Genomic DNA, 18311 nt, shown 5'->3' on the forward strand with positions numbered 1-18311 from the left:
TCAAACGAATGCCAAACACAAAGAAATAGACCGATCTGGCTGAAACTTGGTGTGTGTTCTTCCAAGAGATGCTACTAACTAAACATAACCTCGATACGCGCCAGTGGTGCTATCTCTCTGACTTTGCACGGACTTTTCAAACGACCCTCGTATACAAAAATTGATTTTCTAAGTCTTGGCCTGGCGAAATCAATAAAAACATTCGATTACTTCAAAACCTTCCAATTTTTAATCGCTTCCACAATGGGCAAGGTTAAAGGCTTTTCAGTTAACCTAGGAAAAGCTATCTGACAGGATATATTACTCCTACTGAATGTTCACGAAAAGGGCTATCTTGATTTCCTTTAAAGTTTCTGTGCTATTTCCTAAATATCTTTAAGTTTTATATTGGTATAATTTAATTTCTGGTATGTTTAATAATTTTCAAATCTAGATAAAAGTGTTTCGTTTGTAATCTCAAAGCAATGTATAGCACATTAAGTGAATTAGAAATCACCTTCTCAACCCAAAAACAAGTGAAAGAAGTTTTTACTGCAATGTGCTATTCCTGAAAATAATCAATACCATTTTGAGAATTGTAAATGGTCTGCCTTTAGATTCCAAAGTTGTATTAAACAGAAAAAGGAACCTAAACTGTTATCACATTACATTTTCTCTTAGTGCATCACTTAGTGCAAGTAGAAATAAAGTTTTAGAAGGTCCAAAAGTCTTCTTTTCCTTAAGTACAATGGTCACCCACTCAGTGACCAGTAATAAAAGGGGGAAATCGAAATACTTAGGTATTCAGTTCCGTATAGGGAAATGGTATTCGGCTGCCCTAAAAGAGGTATTATAGAGTTCTTTTTTCTCTGGAGGTGGACGTTTTGTGGTGGTTTTTATGTTGCAGCTTCTGGCCAACTTCTCCTTCGCTTTATATGTGCCCTTGAGATTGTCAGTCCGACCATGGTCTTGTGTTTCTCCAAACCAAACTGCTCCACTTCGCCACTCCTGTGCTACGCTCTATCTTCTCTCAGCACAAACTCCCCCTACGTAAAGCCATTTCTACAGCTTCGATTCTATCAATTCTCCCTCTCTTTCTCTCTAAAAACCCCCCTCCCCTCTAAACCCCATCTGCCTTTATACTAACATCACCCCCAGGCCTGCAGCAATGCTTGCGCTGCCAGGGTTAGCTAATTTGCATATGGCGTAGACCCTGATTAGTGGGACAGGGTAGGTGCCCAGTAAACCGCATGAATATTTATCCGCTAGACGTGATGACTAGTATTACATTCTCCCACTCTTATGTACACATACACTTGCACCCACGTACTAAAAAAAAAGAAAAAAAAAAGCATTCGTTCATTTATCCCGGATGCGTTCGTTTTACATGTTCGAACATCAGACACGTTTCACATGGCTAAATAGGCACAGAGATCTTCTTGCATTTTTTATTTTAATGCATTCTATCATATTTATATTTATTTCATTATACATATAAGCTTTTCTTTAATAAATAAAAAAAAAGTAAAGTAATCGCCTATTTTTTCAGGCGGGGCTTAACGTCCAACTACCATTTAGGTGTCGTGGACGGAGGCGACTAGCAAACATACCTTACTGTAAGTTTCTTTTATTAACCATTAAATAAAATCCAAGGCCTAGATCGGGAATCGAACCCAGTACCACAATACATATTAGCTTCGCAGGTCTCGCCTTTAACCGCTCGGATACCGTGGCGCCTCAGTCTTCCAATATTTGAGCCATATTTAATTTTGATCATTTTCAGGAGAAACAACACAATTCTTCTCTTTGGAAATCGCCCAAAAACGAGTTATTCTATAAAAAAGGACCTAATTTGTGACATTAATTTACTTCTTTATTTAATTTAATTTTTTTTTAATTTGTTTATTTATTTTGCAACTATAATAGATATAACAAGCAAAAGAGATGAGAGTAAGGAAATGCGCAAATACACGCGCACGCACATATATGCACTTACATACACGTGCGCGCACATGCATGTGCGCCAAGAGGCGTGAGTGGAGTGAACGACGACCATCCAGTGATGGAAGCCGTTAGTTCGCCTGATTGGCAAGCTTACACAGCAACCATCCTAGGAGGTCGGCGTTGTGTTGAGATGGTCGCATGGCCACCGCCGCTTTAGTCTGCGCTGTGGATTTGAAGAAAGTGTTGTTGTAGACATGTTGTGGATAAGAGGGTTGTAATGACTGTGTAGATTTGAGTGGAGTTCTGTGTAGCGAGATTGGGCTATTTCCAGAAACGAGAGGAATATTGAGATCAGAGTGTATTGTATGATTGGAGACGTAGAAGGGAGCGTTAACTATTGTTCTCAGGATTTTTGATTGTAAGGTCTGAAGTCGGTTGATGTTCGATTTTACTTCTTCATTTAAATTATATAAAAATACTTTTTCTGTATTGTTTTTAGGGAAATTGTAGAAAGCGTTTTGGATTAAAAACCTTATATGGGCGTACGGAATAGAACTCTACGGAAGCGCCAAAAATCGATCAACCGACTTCAGACCTTACAATCAAAAATTCTAAGAATAATAGTTAACGCTCCCTTCTACGTCTCCAATCATACTATACACTCTGATCTAAATATCTCTCTCGTCTCTGGAAATAGCCCAATCTCGATACACAAAACTCCACTCAAATCTATAGACAGTCATTACAACCCTCTGATCCACATGTCCACCAAGAACACTTCCTTCAAATCCACCTACGCATGTTACCGGCGTTGGTGACCATCTCAATAAATAACGCCGACCTCCTAGGATGGTTGCTTCGTAAGCTTGCCAAGGTGGCGAACAAACGCCTTCCAACTGAATGGTCGTCGTTCACTCCATGTCTCTGGGAGTACATGCAAGTGCGCGTATATGCATGTGCATTATATACAGGGTGATTCACCCAAATTTATTCTGAATCACAATTACATTTCACTACATGTTTTAAAATCTTCAATTATCATTATTTTTGTTATTTGCGTCACAAATAACATTTTTTTGCAGTCAGAGCGCCTCCCAAAACGTGTATTTCTGGTGGAAAATTAATATTGAAAACCTCTCACGAATAGATAAAATTGTAACTTTGATCTTAAATATCTCGACAAATATTAGGGATATCGAAACGGGGTTAACGTCATTTTTCACAGTTTTTTATGTAGTTTTCATAATCATGGTCAAAACCAGTGGTCCTTATGAAACCCCAATCAGGTTTTTAGCCGTAACTCCGTGAAAAATGAAGATACAGCATCGTGAGAGAAAAATTCGAAAATTAGACGAAAATAAACATATAGTTTACTTCGTGGGTTTTTTCGAAATTCCGCTTTCCTAAAAAGTTATTAGCGATTGGTGCGTTTTAAATGGATCACCCTGTATACGTGCATGTGTATTTGCGCAGTCCTTATCACCTCTTTTTGCTTATTGTAATAACTACAGTTCCAAAATAGATAAACAAACTAAAAATAATAAAAATTCTTTTTACATTTAATAACAATTCACTTTAAAATGCTAATGTTAACCATTGGAATTCTCCTAAATTCTGTAGAATAACCATCAAAACTTTGATAACGTAATGACCCACTTAAGGTAATTCTGGATCAATTAAGGACCCTAACAGCCGGCCTTAAAATGGCTCCTCGCAGAATAAATGACTAGTATTAGCAAGACAGAGCGGCAAGTAAAAAAAAAAAAAAGGAAAAGTCCTTCTAAGTCTAATGAAAACCTGCCTAAGACCAAACTAATAACCCCATTCCAGTCCACTAGTATAAGGTTAACATTAAGTAGTCGGCCTTTTAAAAGGAAGCCCTTCTGAATAGTCGCGCAAAGAGATGGTCGAAAACCCTTCCTGCTCTGTCTCTGCGGGGTCATTCGAGAAAAAGGGGAAAGGGAGTTTGGCGGGGAGGACTGAAAGGGCAGGAGAAAATTGGGATAGGGAAAGAGGCTTTCCACCTCTAGGGCGCATCCCCTAGCCCAGTTCTCCCTTGAACTCCTCAATTATTAAGGAGATCCCTAGCTGTTTCCCTCAACTAGTACCACACTTCTCCGTGCCTTCATGTTTCTTACATCCGTTGATAAAGTGCACCAAGAAGTGGAGGCGGTGGCATGGTTGGGTGAAAAAGGAATGAAATTTTTAAAAGTCAACCGCACAGAAATTAGATGGATACCTTTGGGGGACCATAAAATAAACAATCTACAAATTAAAGTGAGTAAAGAAGGATTTTTTGTTTGTATTATATTCGAGTTGAAATTGATAATAAGTGCAGTGAATGATTAAAAAGATCTGTTTAATGAATTATTACTTCCATTAACATTAATTAGGTTTATGTAGTTGAACATACGTCAACAGGTTGGCCGCGAACTAACCTTAAATTTAGAAATCTCTACAGTTACTATAGTAAAGTCTTCTTCAAAATCACCTGGCCTCAGACAAAATGCCATAAATTTAAATAACAAAATCTTGACTGGTCACTCAAACGACTAATCTCTCACTATAATTGTCCAGATTGTAGCTCAGAGGTTCCCAATCTTTTTCGGTTTGCGGTTTCCTAAATAATCGGATTTTTCCCGCGGCGCCCTTAATACAGAAGATTTTTTATCTAAATTTTTTACTTTCTTGAAAAATTGGAAAACTTTCCTTTTCACAAGCGATTACCCAATTAACAGAGAAAAATTAAAAACAGATATGTACTTACTATTTTCCTTGGGATAATATAAAATATCTAATTTCAACTGTTTCGGTAATATCCATATCGAGTATATCCACAACCACCATTTGGTTAGGTTAGTTGGAAAATAAATTAAACGCGAATTTTAAATTCACAAACAATTTATTGAACGTCCATTGATGATTAACGTTATTAAAATTATTAATGGGATGGATGGGCTTGATGTTCACTACACAGCTTCTCAAATCTCGGAATAAAATTGGATATGGCTACCCTCATTTCTTGTTCAACGTTAATTCTCGAGTGATATTTACTTTTTATTACCGCGACCGCCGAAAACCCAGCTTCGCACCAATAGGATGTTGCAAATGGAATTAATATTCGTAGAGCTTTACCACTAACCAGTGGATATTCCTTTTTTACTGATATCCAAAACTTCGAGAATTGGAATTGCCAAGAAAATTTCCGAATTGTTTAATTGCATATTTCGCGGCACCCTTATGACGGCACCGCGGCGCTCCGGGAAGCCGCGGCGCACACTTTGGGAATCACTGTTGTAACTCATAAATCTTTTCCCACACCGAACCGCAGAAATATAACTGAATCTTGATTTTATTATCCAATAAAATATCGTGAAAAAAGATATTTGGTACTTTGGGATGTGGGTCTGAAGGTAATTGACAAACAATAAAGCTGTTTCTAGCAACTTATCACCTGGACTCTCTGTCAAGAAAGGATATCCCAAGGTTGAAAGGAGTGAAGATAAGCGTCTTGGAAAAGATTAATTGAAATGAAGTTAAGGACAGGTTACAGCAAAAAGGGTTACAAAAGTGGAAGGTTAAGGTGGTATGAGGATTTAGGTTGTACGTCTTAAATGAACAGAAAAGATAAGAAAATGAAACCGCGCAAGAAAGAGTCAGGAGCTACCCTCATTGCATCAGAGAAAAGGAGATAGCTACGAAATAGTTTTCCATCAGGAGACAGAAAATAAGAAGCTCCTGGCTAGATCTAATTTGATGGCAACTCGTAAGTAAATAAGTAATTTCTGTGTTAGGTATATATTGGCTTGAGTGTAGAAACTCTGCGCGACCTGATAAGGAGCTAAAGTCTATAGATAAGATTGCTCCAGCTATGTTACTAGACAGACAAAATTGAGGACAAATTTCTTACGTTGCTATATTCTTCTACTTCTTTAACAGAGATTTACAAAATAGACAAACTTAATTGGGCCAGTTTAGCAATGTTTTCTTTTTCACCCAACCTATATTTTTAATAAAATAAAAAATAAATGAAGAAGTGACTAGAATCACCAGAAAAATAAGCTGAGAAAATGGTAGGATTAACTAAAAGAAAAACTACAGATTTTCCCTAAAAGTTAAGGAAACAAAAAAGGAAAAAAAGTCTCGTCATTTTATAGGGGCAAAAAAGGGATCAGAATACGATAGATCCTTGATGGCGAACAGTTTTACAGATAAAAATCTTTCCCTTTTCAAGACAAAATTTGTTCCTAGATACCACTTCTTTTTTAGCACTCTTTGCCATAGAGATCACTGTCGAATGTTTATTGTCTTTTATCTGGTAACTGCAATCTTTCTCTTTTAACAAAGTATCTTTTCTCTTGTTCAAGTACATTATTATAATAACAAACTATTTATTTAAATAATGATTCTTGAAATAGAAGCAACACTGTCAACAACTACTTCATTATTTTAAAAATCTTCTGCTCTTTTAAAATATAAAGTGATTTTTTGATTGATCAAAAGTAAAAAATTAAAAAAAAAAGATAAATTGTGAGCTAGACTCCTTTAAGACTGACAAGTCAGGCTTCGTGGTCCTCTAGATTGAATTAGGGATTCTGGGTAGTGGATTCTGGATGTAGCTTGTAGGTTTAACTCTTTTAGAAATTCATGACGTCCTCTCTGACAAACTACCTTACATTGTGTGGTTCCTAATATATAATACATAACCTAGAAGCTTAGATATAGGCTATCCATGTGCTTTCTAAAGTAAGCAATGGCCACAAATCGTTCTAGTGAAATACTGATGTAAACTTATAGTCGCTTAGGTATTAACATAGTGCAAGCGCAGTATCGATAATCGTTCTATCTTATAAAATTTCAAAACTTTTGATAATATCGCTTATTTGAATCGAGTAGCCACAATTTTGAAAGTTCAGTTTCATTTCTTTATTTCTTAAGATGAAAAGTTTTAGCATCTCTAACAATTTAACTCCAGGCAGTACTTTCAATCAAACAATATTATTCGAAAACAAGACATAATTTCTTCAACGTTTACACAGACATTAAAACTTTAAGTTATGCTACTAAATTGACGTGGAAATTTTGAAGTAAAGTTAGGTGCGAAGGTATTATAAAATTATAAATTTTGATTATTCTCGATGATCGTACTGGGACGTTTTTTAAAATAAACGTTTTTATTCGAGAAAAAAAATTTCATAATTTTTAAACCAAGTTTCGATTATCTAAAAATCTTTTTCAAACTAATTAATTTTAACCAAAATAATTAATAAATACCCTTAAATAAGAGCTTGAACATTTTGCATAAACCTTGATTTCAGGTGTTTGCAAACTTAAAAATGTTTTATAAAGTCCCTTTTATGGTACAACGGGAGTTACTACACACGTCTATGCTGACTCACAGATGTTACTAGGTTAAGCATCCAAGGTTGCATGGAATAGATTCTCTACTTAATTTGAAATTACTTATTCGATCAATATTTAAGATATGTATCATGAATATATCTATACATAATAATACACACATATATATATATATATATGTGTGGAAACACGAGACAAACAAATCGATCGGCCCTACTTCACAGACAATAATATTATGAATCTGGGGCATCAATGAATAAAATGTTTTTTGATTAATACTTCAAAATAATAGGGTCTGTCATTTGATTTTTTTTCTTCCCCAATTTTCAAGGTTGTCTTCCAACTTTGAATTTTTGATTAATACTAATTGAATTTGATTTCACAATATCATAAGTTTTTAGATTTAACATAGTCTATTCTAACAATACAGACTTGTGACGAAAGACGAAAGATGTCTTCCCGTAACCCTTCCTGAATATGTGATAACTTCTCAGGAAAACCTCTTAGTCAGAAGATGCATTAGAGTCTTCACCATCTTCCTACAGAATCTGCAGATGTTCTGTTTTACCCAGGCTGGGGTTTGCTCTGTAAGAAAATCTGTAAGTATAGGCAGTCCTTATTTTTTTTTTTACTCGTTACGATCTTTCATTTTCAGAACTTTTCCAGTAATAATTGCCCCGGAAGTGCTTTGTCCTTCAAACAGTCTCCTTCTTAAGCTCATCCTGAAGGAGCTTGTAGGTGGTCACAATCAAAGGATCAGGCCCCATGAAGGAGGGGATACAACGGTTCCGACTTGACGTCGACATGTTCCGGCACCCCTAAAAAAATAACTTCGAGTTCTTTCTTCCAGGGTTATTGAGTTAGCTAATGCATTTTTAATTGCATATGAGCTCGCAAAGCATTTTATAGGCAGCCTAGCTGTTCCTGATATCTTCTGACGAGCTTAAACCTCGGTCCATCCATGTACTGTATAACTGCATGTGACTTAAGATCTACCAATCACTGCACCATTCGTCCTGGTACCCAGACTTGAGGAGAAGTTTCTAAAAAAGCTTTTCTCTTTACTCCTGTCGTCTTTAGGGAAGTTCCTCAAGCAGGCAGCTTGCAGTTAACTACTTTCCTGTTGCAAATGCACCCTAATACTGTTGCAAATAAGTACTTCTTCCTTATTTAATCCTTGTTAGCGTTATAAGTATGTTAGAACTTACCTTACTATAAACCAAGTATAGAGAGGTTCGTAACAGTGGTGCTTCTTTTGAAGTGCCTTGAAATTCAAATGCGACGAAATTCTGGCAAAATTTCCATTCACTTGAAGTACCAATATTTCCTTCAATCGCTAGCTTCAATCGTTACCAATAATCGATTTAAGAGGAACCTTGCAGAATAATCGAGAACACTTTCAGAGATTTCTTATTTCTTGGCTATTAAACGATTAAACATAAAAATTAAGCCACTTCTATAAAATAAAAATTCCGAGCTGTTCCACCAAAAACAATCTACACAGAATCAAATACGGAAATCATTATTTGAAAATCTTATTTCAGCGCGAAGGGATTTTATCCTTGAGCGGAAATAGTTAATAAAATACCCTTTTTCCCTTTGTTGTGTAATAGTCCAATCCGATTATACCAATTATTTGAAGATCGACTCCATATTCTTTGTTGGAAGTTCCCTTCAAACTGTTTAAGCGTCTCAATACAATAATAACAAGGCCTCGCGCAGCTTCACCATTCTTTGATCCCAAATATTTGTACAATAACAACAAACAAACAGATTAATAAGTTGGTTACAAAATTTATTTTGTCATAATTTATTTTACTTGAAAGTCGGTATAATAGAGGATAATTTATTATTAATGAAAGCCGGAATTCACCAGGAATTCCTCCTAAGATACGTTAAGAGGCCAGCCAGCAAGTAATGGTCTAAGGCTGTGTCCGTCCTATCAGTCCAAGTTAATGCTAGGAAAAATATCCACTAGACTCCAGCTTTACAGGTTTCCATAGTATCGATTTATGTCCAGAAGAAGATGATGTTTTAATTGAATCTAATGATAAAATGTAAAATCGACAAGTTGTTTATAAAAAAGTTGAGTAGATAAATCATTTGGAGTACAAAAAAAGCAGACAAGAATTTTTGTATAGACCGAAAAAGGATAAGATGAAATATAACTTCTGAGGAAAAGATAAAGGAAGGAAAACCAATATTTCAGATTATTGTGATCGGAAGACATCTTTAAAAAGGTGCAATGAAAAAATAGTCGGACGAAAAAGTTGTTGTTCGGGACTGAAAGAATTATTTTTAAGAAATCATGCCCTAAAGCTGGTGGAGACTTTAAAAAATTTAATTCATACTAAGTTCATTGAGCTTTGGGGCCTAAATAATAAGCATAATTAGGTCATAATGCAGATATGCAATCACCGTTGATAGCTAAACAAAATAAAAGTTAGAAGGGGAAGGAAATCTCAGTGGTCAGCGTTTTACTTAATCTTGGGTTCGAATGCAGCTGCTGGCCCTTAGATTTTCTGTTCCTAGAAGCTACTTACAACTCAGTGTTGTTTGAAACGAGAGAACGCTGTCTGGACTGTTAAATAAAGAAATAAGTTAAATTCCATGTTCTAATTTACAAAGAAACAAAACAAGTTGTTCATTTGGGCGCTGCAACAGCCAGGATCATTAGCGCCTTTGGCCAATCAAATCAAGACGAAATATTTCCTACTCCTGCTAATCCATAAAAATGGTAACCAACCCAAATAAATACATCTATTCTAGCAAATTCTTTCACACTAATAAAATCTTCTATCTCACTTCCACCAAATATATTATATATCTACATAAATTATATAAAATACACGCATACTTTGTGCACAAATTTTTGACTCCTGGGTAGCGTACTCTAAATTCTTCATATACCGTTAGTCTTAAAACTAAAATTTGAAAATATAACTAATAATAGAAGTTCATTTTAAATCATTACCTATTTTCATTAATTTCAAAAAAAAAAAATATTATGTACTTACGATATTTCTCCAAAGGCGGCAAACGCTTCCCTCAGAGCTTGGGTCTCTATCTCTGGGCTTAAATCTCCAACAAATATGTGGTGATGTTCTGTAAGAAAAAGAAAAGAAAAAAGAAAAATTAATTTTTCAAAAATTTTCTTTTAACATTTTCAGGTCAATAAATGCTAAAGTTGGAGTTGCGTCTAGTGCTTCAGAGAGTGAACATCGCAGGTTTTGTCTCTGTGTAATTTGTGAATTTTATAGTGGTTATACTCTGAATTTTGAATTGAATTTTTGACAAGTGTTTGTTTTAAAAGTGTGAAAACTATATACAAAATTTCAGACAAATCTACCGAGCAGCTTTTTAGTAATTAATTAAAATAATTATTAAATCTATAAAGAGTTGTGTTTCTATCTGGGCAAAGGTTGTTAAATTATTTGCTATAGTTTATACCAAGAGAAGAGAGTTGAGAGAGAATAGCGCTCAGGAGAGAAGAGAGGAGGCAATAATACTGTGAGTACCCCTTCCACTTTACCTTCTTGACCATGCCTAGTGACAGAGAGCGTACTAGTAGCGCTTCTAGTGGGGCACTGTCGAACCCTGCAATTGGTGCGGTTGACTCAAGTAGCGTAATTATCTCTAAGCTGGATTCGCTGGCTAGCGATATAGCCGCGAGCAGAAGAGAGCAGGCTTCTCTATCAGCCGAAATAAAGGACTTGAAAAATGATCTTAAAAAAGTATCAGAAAAATTAGCCAAAGAACTGCAAATATGTAAACGGAAAATTTCTAGGCTAATGGAGGAAAATAAAAAGATTAAAGAGCAGATTACCTCCTTAAATAGAGAAATCTCTTTCTCCTCTCAAACCCCCTTTCTCTTCAATGTAAAGATTGATAATTATCCTGTTGCAGTTGATGAAAATTTATTTTTGATTGTCAAGAAAATTTCTGAATCTATAGGTATGGAAATCAGAGAGGAAATGATAGATTATATTTACCGTCGGAATTTTGGGAAGAAGACTGTTCCGTCTATTATAATTAAATTTTTGCATGTATCAGTAAAAACTAAATTCATTATAAACGCAAAAAGAAATAAAGATAGACTTTACCCTGAAGATCCGAGTAGAAATATTTATGTAAATGAATTACTCTCTTCGTTTAATTATAAATTATTTACCATGGCTATAGATTACAAGAGACAGGGTTTCGTAGAGTCAGCTTGGCATAGGAATGGTGTAATTCTCATTAAAAAGAAGGCAAATGAGAGGCCTAAAGCTATACGGTGTAAAGAAGATTTACAGGCTCTGAATCCTGCTATATCGGCTATATTTTCTTCAGATGATGAGGATCTGGATCCCCCTCTTGAATCTGATGCGTCTACATCTTCTGTAGGTTCCAAACGGAGGAGAGGGGAACACAAACTGGGGCGATCTCCATCTATCACTAGTTTTTTATCCCGGAAGCACAAATAAGTTCATCTACTACTTCCTCTGCACATGGATGTTTATTAGAGACTATTTCATTTAATGTTCACCAGAATCAAGACAATTTTCACTCATTAGTTAACCGAAAATTTCCCCAAATTCTATTTTGGAATGTCCAAGGGTACAATAATCTATGTGAGAATATTGGTCACTTTGAGAATTATGATATAATCTGCTGTTCTGAGACTTGGCACCTAAATGAAATTAAGAAATCTCCTTCGAAAAGTTTTGATTTGGCAGCATCATCCTTGGCTATCAGAGAGAAATCCAGAGGAAGAGGAAGTGGCGGTCTACTGATTTTCGTTAAAAGTGATGTGTTTAAAGTTCTTGTTGTTGAGTCGTGTCATTGGTGGTTGATTTTAGAGCTTAAAAGTGAGGCTGTTTCTTTTCTGCTAATTTTTGTCTATTTCAAACCCTCATTAGATATATCTGTTCTCTTAGATTTATTTGACATCTCAGTTAAGAATTTATTAAGTAATAATAGAAAACTATGTGTATTGGGGGGTGACTTTAACTCAAGGGTTGGTATAATGGACAATTTTGATGGAATCTATGACTATTCTAATCTTAATGATGTACATGATAGTTTAGATGAATATTGTAATCAGAGAGGTCGTCTGCTAATTCAATTTATGCATGATAATTCTTTTATTCTTATAAATGGTAGATCTTATAGCGATCATCCGGCGCAATTTACCTTCGTTTCTCATTTAGGAAAAAGTATTAATGATTTGATCTGGTGTAATAACGCTAACATGGATGATATATATGATTTAAAAATACTTAATAACATCTCTATGTCTGATCATTTCCCTGTTTTATTGCAGCTTAACTTTGATTATCAACACTCCACCTGTAATTTTTCTAATTCTATTGCTAACAAGGTTGATGTCTGTAGATGGGATAGCAACAAATCTGACCTCTATAAAGAATTTATGATGTACTCAGATAAAGTCTCAAGTCTTAGTAAATCATCCGATATTATGTTTGAAAATTTTCTAAACACTTTAACTTATGCTGCAACTTGTCTTGGGTTGAAACATGAAAAAATTGTTTATAACAATTCAAATTATTCATCTAATAAGCCTTGGTATGATTTAGAGCTTAAAACTTCAAAAAAATTAGTTAAACAACAGTTAACTATATGCAGGCGAAATGGTTTTTTGGATTTAGACTACAAAATGTATGTTTTGTTAAAGAATAAGTACAAAAAGTTAATTAAAGATAAAAAGAATAACTATGACAAATCAATATTAGATGATTTTTCCAATGTTAAAGATCCTAAGGCTTTTTGGTCAGTAGTCAGAAAATTTAAAACAAAAAGAAATAATTCAAACTTAGTCTCTCTGCAAGATTGGGAAAAATTCTATACTGATATCTATCAACCATGCCCTACCATTGAGGGCTCTTATTTTGGCGTTTCTTTGCCTATTCTGGATGAGCCAATTGATTTCAATGAAATTATTTTGAGTTTATCAAAATGTAAATCAAACTCTGCTCCTGGTCAGGACGGTTTTTCTTTTGAGTTTCTGAAATTTCTTCCACAAAACTGGCTACTTTATTTGCAAGTTCTATTTAATAATATTCTAGAAACTGAATGTATTCCTAAACTTTGGTCGAGAATTTCTCTTTGTATGCTCCACAAGAAAGGTGATAGGCATGATCCTGCAAATTATAGAGGGATAGCTCTGGCTAATTGCACTTTAAAGGTTTTTACTCAAATTTTGTTAAATCGTTTGATTATCTGGGAATCAGAATTTAAAATTTTGCCGGAGTCTCAGTCAGGGTTCAGAAGCGGTCGTGGTTGTCTTGACAACATTTTTACTCTGTCCTCTGTAATACATCTCCACCTCCGTTTGAAGAAGAGGATTGTTTACGCTTGTTTTGTGGATTTTAAACGGGCATTCGACTCCGTTAAACATCATCTTCTTTGGTCTAAATTGTTCTTGATGGGAGTGAGTCCAAAGCTCATCAGAATCTTAAAAAATCTGTATGGAAATGCTGTTTTAAATGTAAGGGTAGGATCTAATCTATCCTCTGATATTTTAATGACTGAAGGGGTCTTGCAAGGGGAAATCCTCTCACCGTTCCTGTTTATTCTGTTTCTGTCTGATTTAGAAAACTTCCTCAAGGAAAGAGCGGGAGTTCCTGGTTTGAATATTGATGGCCTTAACGATTTATTGGTTCTTCTGTATGCAGACGACCTTATTATTCTGTCTGACACATATGTTGGAATGAAAAGAAATTTAAAGGCGCTGGAGGATTATTGTCATCTGAATTCCCTAAAAGTAAACCCAGCTAAAACTAAAATTATAAAATTTCATAGAGGGCGCACAACTCTTTCGGAAAAATTTTTCTATGAAAACACAGAAATCGTTTTGACGAATAAATACGTCTATCTAGGCGTGCAGTTTTCTTCCTCATCCATGTTTCTCTCAGCAACAGAATACTCAATCTCAAGGTTTAATATTGCTGCTGGTACCGTGAACAATATTCTGGCGAAAGTCAAGAGTAACTCATGGTCCAGTAATGTAGCTCTGTTTAATTCAATTGCCCGTTCCACATTGCTCTATTCAGTTCAAATCTGGGGACTAAGGTATTTAGACCGTTTAGAATATGCCCAAACAAATTTTTATAAACATCTTTTTCATCTATTAAAATCTACTCCGTACTATATAATACTGTTGGAAACTGGATTACCTCATATAGCCACCACTGTTTTTAAGCTTACGTTGAAATGGTTATGTAAAATATTGGAAATGGATCGATCCAGATTACCCCGTATTTGTTACGATAGGCTGTTACACCTCGATTCCTCATCGTCTAATAACATCAAGTTCAACTGGGTAACCCAAGTTAAGGAATTTTTTATAAATGTCGGTTATAACCATCTTTGGGAAATGCAGGATCCATATGTAATCCGTGAAAATCTAAATGCAATGTTGTCAACCTTTGAAGCCAATTTACACAATACTGATGTAGCCAGATTATACTCCTCAAATTATAGCATTTATTACAGAAATATTCCTTTAAATACCTCGGATGTTCAAAATTATCTTCTACTTTCTCTACCATTTCCTGTAACTAGCATATTGTTTCAACTTAGAACTTGCAGTAATTTCTCCATTAAAATCATCCATAAAGCAATAGCCTACTTAATAAATCCTAACCTGCTCTGTACTCTTTGTAATCTCCATGAAAATGAAGACTTATTTCATTTGATTATTACCTGTCCGATTTATGAATTTATTAGATTAAAATATCTACCCCAATTATCTATCCCAAGCATAAATAGCAGAGAGGAACAACTTTTTCATTTATTATCACCTTTATCAAAATCTGACTGCCTTAATATTTACAATTATATAATAAATGTAGTAATGCTGCGCTCATCCTTACTCAATGACTAAAGTAATAAGGTGCTGTTATAATATTTAAGTTTTAATTTAATTTAGAAGTTTAATTCTCATTTTTTTATTTTTTTTTATTTTTATATTATGTGATTTATTATTATTTTATTATTATTTTTTGTTTAAGTTCTATTTAATTTGTATCTTTTAATATTGTTTTTAAAAAGTTGGTTTATGCAACTCCTTCTGTACACCTATCTGGTTAAAACAGAATAAATAAAAAAAAAAAAAAAAAAAAATGCTAAAGTTCCTCTGAGTGCAATAAAATATTTAATTTTTACAAATTGCGCTTTGTAAGTTTTTTAATTGCAAAACAGCGGAAGCCACAATAAAGTTTTGGTCTAACACAAACTATCGGAAGTATATATAAAAAAAAAAAAAGAATTCGTCAACAGCTTTTCGTAGCAGCACTTCACGGCGGTTTAAGCATACCTCTAAAGTGCTATCTAACTGCAATATCCAGAACTTATCATCTGATCACATTCTAACAAGATTGAAGAAATAACCAAAAATTTCGTCTAACCGGAAACGCCATTCTATTCAGCCACTTTTGACCGGCGGCTTTTCAAATAATAAATTCGTATTCCCGAAAATAATTAAAAAAGAAAAGCAGGTCGAAGTTTAATAATACATTTTCCCCCCACCACTAAAAATTATTTGAGTGAAATTAATAAATGAGAAATCAAAGATGAAACCTTTTTGCCAAATTACTTTTAGTTCACACAGACTCAAGGGTAACACTTTTTTACTACCGCAATTTTTGTGAAACTGAACTTTGGTAAAAAATAAAGGGAAATTCAAGTGGAAAATACCTCGGTCTTTCATATTAATATTAATTTTACATACAAGGATTTCTATACAACCTTGAGGACTTTAATTAATATTAAATGTATATTAAAATATTATAGGAATTTTATTTAAAAAATAAATAAATTAAAGATTTATTAATATTTCGCATCTTATTGATGGAATTTTGAACGTGAAAAAGTTTATTTTTATCTATTTATTTTCTTCCTAAACTTGTTTTCCATTTTCCCGAAGATGTATAAGTCCATTATAGAATCTACCTTGTTATGTTTTGAAAAGTCTGTTCACTATATTTTCCGTTCGACTATATTATAAAATTTTCTTTCATCATTAAAAAAATTTAAATAAAAATATTCATCCAATCATGTTAGTCCAGTGGTCGGCAAAGTGCGGCTCCAGAGCCGCATGTGGCTCTTTGACTCCTTAAGTGCGGCTCTGGCACAAATATCCACGGGAGGCGCAATAATATTTTCATTTAAAAAAAAACTTGGTAAGAAAAAATTACATCTTATTTTGATAAATTAAAATTCTTCTATAAATCGAGAACATGTATAATTTTTTGTTTAAGTTAAAAGATAGATAGGTAATTAAAATCTTATATTGTTGAAAAAATACGTAACGAACATCGAGTTTAATTTTATTAGTTTTCGTAAACGTAAACACAAACCATGTACAAGCTATCGGCTGAAATTGTTCGTATGTTATAGCAGGTTTCAGGAATTTAAAAACAGCAGAGCAACTTTAGCATTTGTCAAAAATCCTCTTAATGCTACGATAACCGAGTTGAAATTTTCTCCTTTTGAAATTGACATTGGTAGCTTTGAAATACAATTGCTGGATTTAAAAAAAAACAAGGAGATATGGCGCTCTAAATTCGAACGTCTTTGTGTTGAATTGGTAATATTGGAGAAGAAACAAATGTGATCTTAGTTCACAACACAAGTGGTCTGCTTTGAATGACCTGGAGAAGGAAGACATGATCATTTTCAACGTTTGGAATAGTATTCCTGACTCTTACGATCAGCTGAAAAAGCTCGCGTTTGCTGTTCTTTCCCTTATCGGTTCTACATATAAATGCGAACAATCTTTTTCAAGCATGAACATTATCAAGAGCAAACTGAGAAGTCGTCTTATTGATGAGAACTTGGAATCATGCCTAAAATTAAAAACAACCACATACAAACCTGACTTACTCAAACTTTCCAAGGAGATGCAAGCACATTGTTCGCATCAATAAATATTTATTAAGTATGAAATTTAGTTTTATTTAGCGTACTACTTATTTAGTGTAATAAAAGTTTACTAAACAAGCAGATTTGGCTCTCATTTTTTTTTAAAATTGTTGTAATGTTCATATTTGGCTCTTTGGCTAATAAGTTTGCCGACCACTGTGTTAGTCCATTGGTAGTCATGTTTGCTTTTAACGGAAACTTAATATATCAGTTATCAGTCGACGTTAATAAAGTTTAATTAAAGAGAAATGACTGAATGCGTTGGCCATCGACGACAAGAAACGGTTAACGTTCTCATTCAATGTTATGGGGAAAACATTACTTCGAAAAAAGAAGTATTCTTTAATTTAGAATTTCTATCTGATTTAGAAATGACAGCTTTGTTGAATGATTCTGATTTGTCCAGCCTTATCAATTACAGTAAATGAGCCTTACAGTAATTCACTAATTTTTGTTTTTCTCGTTTCAAGTGTTCAAAGCAAAACTTAAAAGTATACTTTATTTAGGGGGGACATATTGTTAAGTTTTCCTTTTAATGCGCCATTTTTTACAGCTCTTTTATTATCAATAAATTTGGAAAATGAAGAAAGTTGGGTTAACCAGAAACGAGACTTTAAAAACATCTTTTCCTTTTTGTGTTCAAAAATTTGCTTTTTCCCCATTAAAAATAGCTAGAACAATTTGACAAATAAAAGAACCAACCATGAACAATATAATTTTGTAAAACAACAACATTTTCCTCTCAAAGTTTCCCTCCATGATAGATGAAACTTCACTAAAACTAATTCCATATTCACACCAATGGCCCACAGTCAAAGTTAACAAACGTGTGAATATAGGAGATAGAGAGAGCTACGTATAACGTGGGTGGAGGTAAAGGTGAAAATGGTTAACCATTGTGGTCTTCACCACAAACTCAGTGGCCAACTTCTTGCATATTCGGCTAACACCATTCCTCTGCTCTGTCAGCTAACAACTATCCTATTGTTCGAATCAATGAATAATTGTAGTTGATATAGTCCGTATGTAGGGGCTAAGTTATAAAAAGAATTTGTTAGGGAAATTTCTTGTCAGATACAGTGGCTGTAAACTAATCAGGA

General features: G+C 34.2%; 1 protein-coding gene across 7 annotated transcripts in view; it reads right to left on the bottom strand.

Moving 5' to 3' along the window:
• LOC141460300 (nucleolysin TIAR) overlaps window positions 1-18311 on the bottom strand; it is a 1257025-nt gene that overhangs the window by 283417 nt on the left and 955297 nt on the right. For all 7 annotated transcript variants that reach the window (XR_012461847.1, XM_074140191.1, XM_074140188.1 and 4 more), the window contains one exon: window positions 10302-10389. Coding sequence is in view for 6 of the 7 variants with exons in the window: in XM_074140191.1 (XP_073996292.1) it covers window positions 10302-10389 (88 nt within the window). In the remaining variant the exon portion in view is untranslated. The remainder of the gene's footprint in view (window positions 1-10301; window positions 10390-18311) is intronic.

Source organism: Rhodnius prolixus, unplaced genomic scaffold, assembly GCF_049639745.1.
Source record: "Rhodnius prolixus isolate KJV_2025 unplaced genomic scaffold, Rpr scaffold_6, whole genome shotgun sequence".
NCBI classification, from domain to species: domain Eukaryota; kingdom Metazoa; phylum Arthropoda; class Insecta; order Hemiptera; family Reduviidae; genus Rhodnius; species Rhodnius prolixus.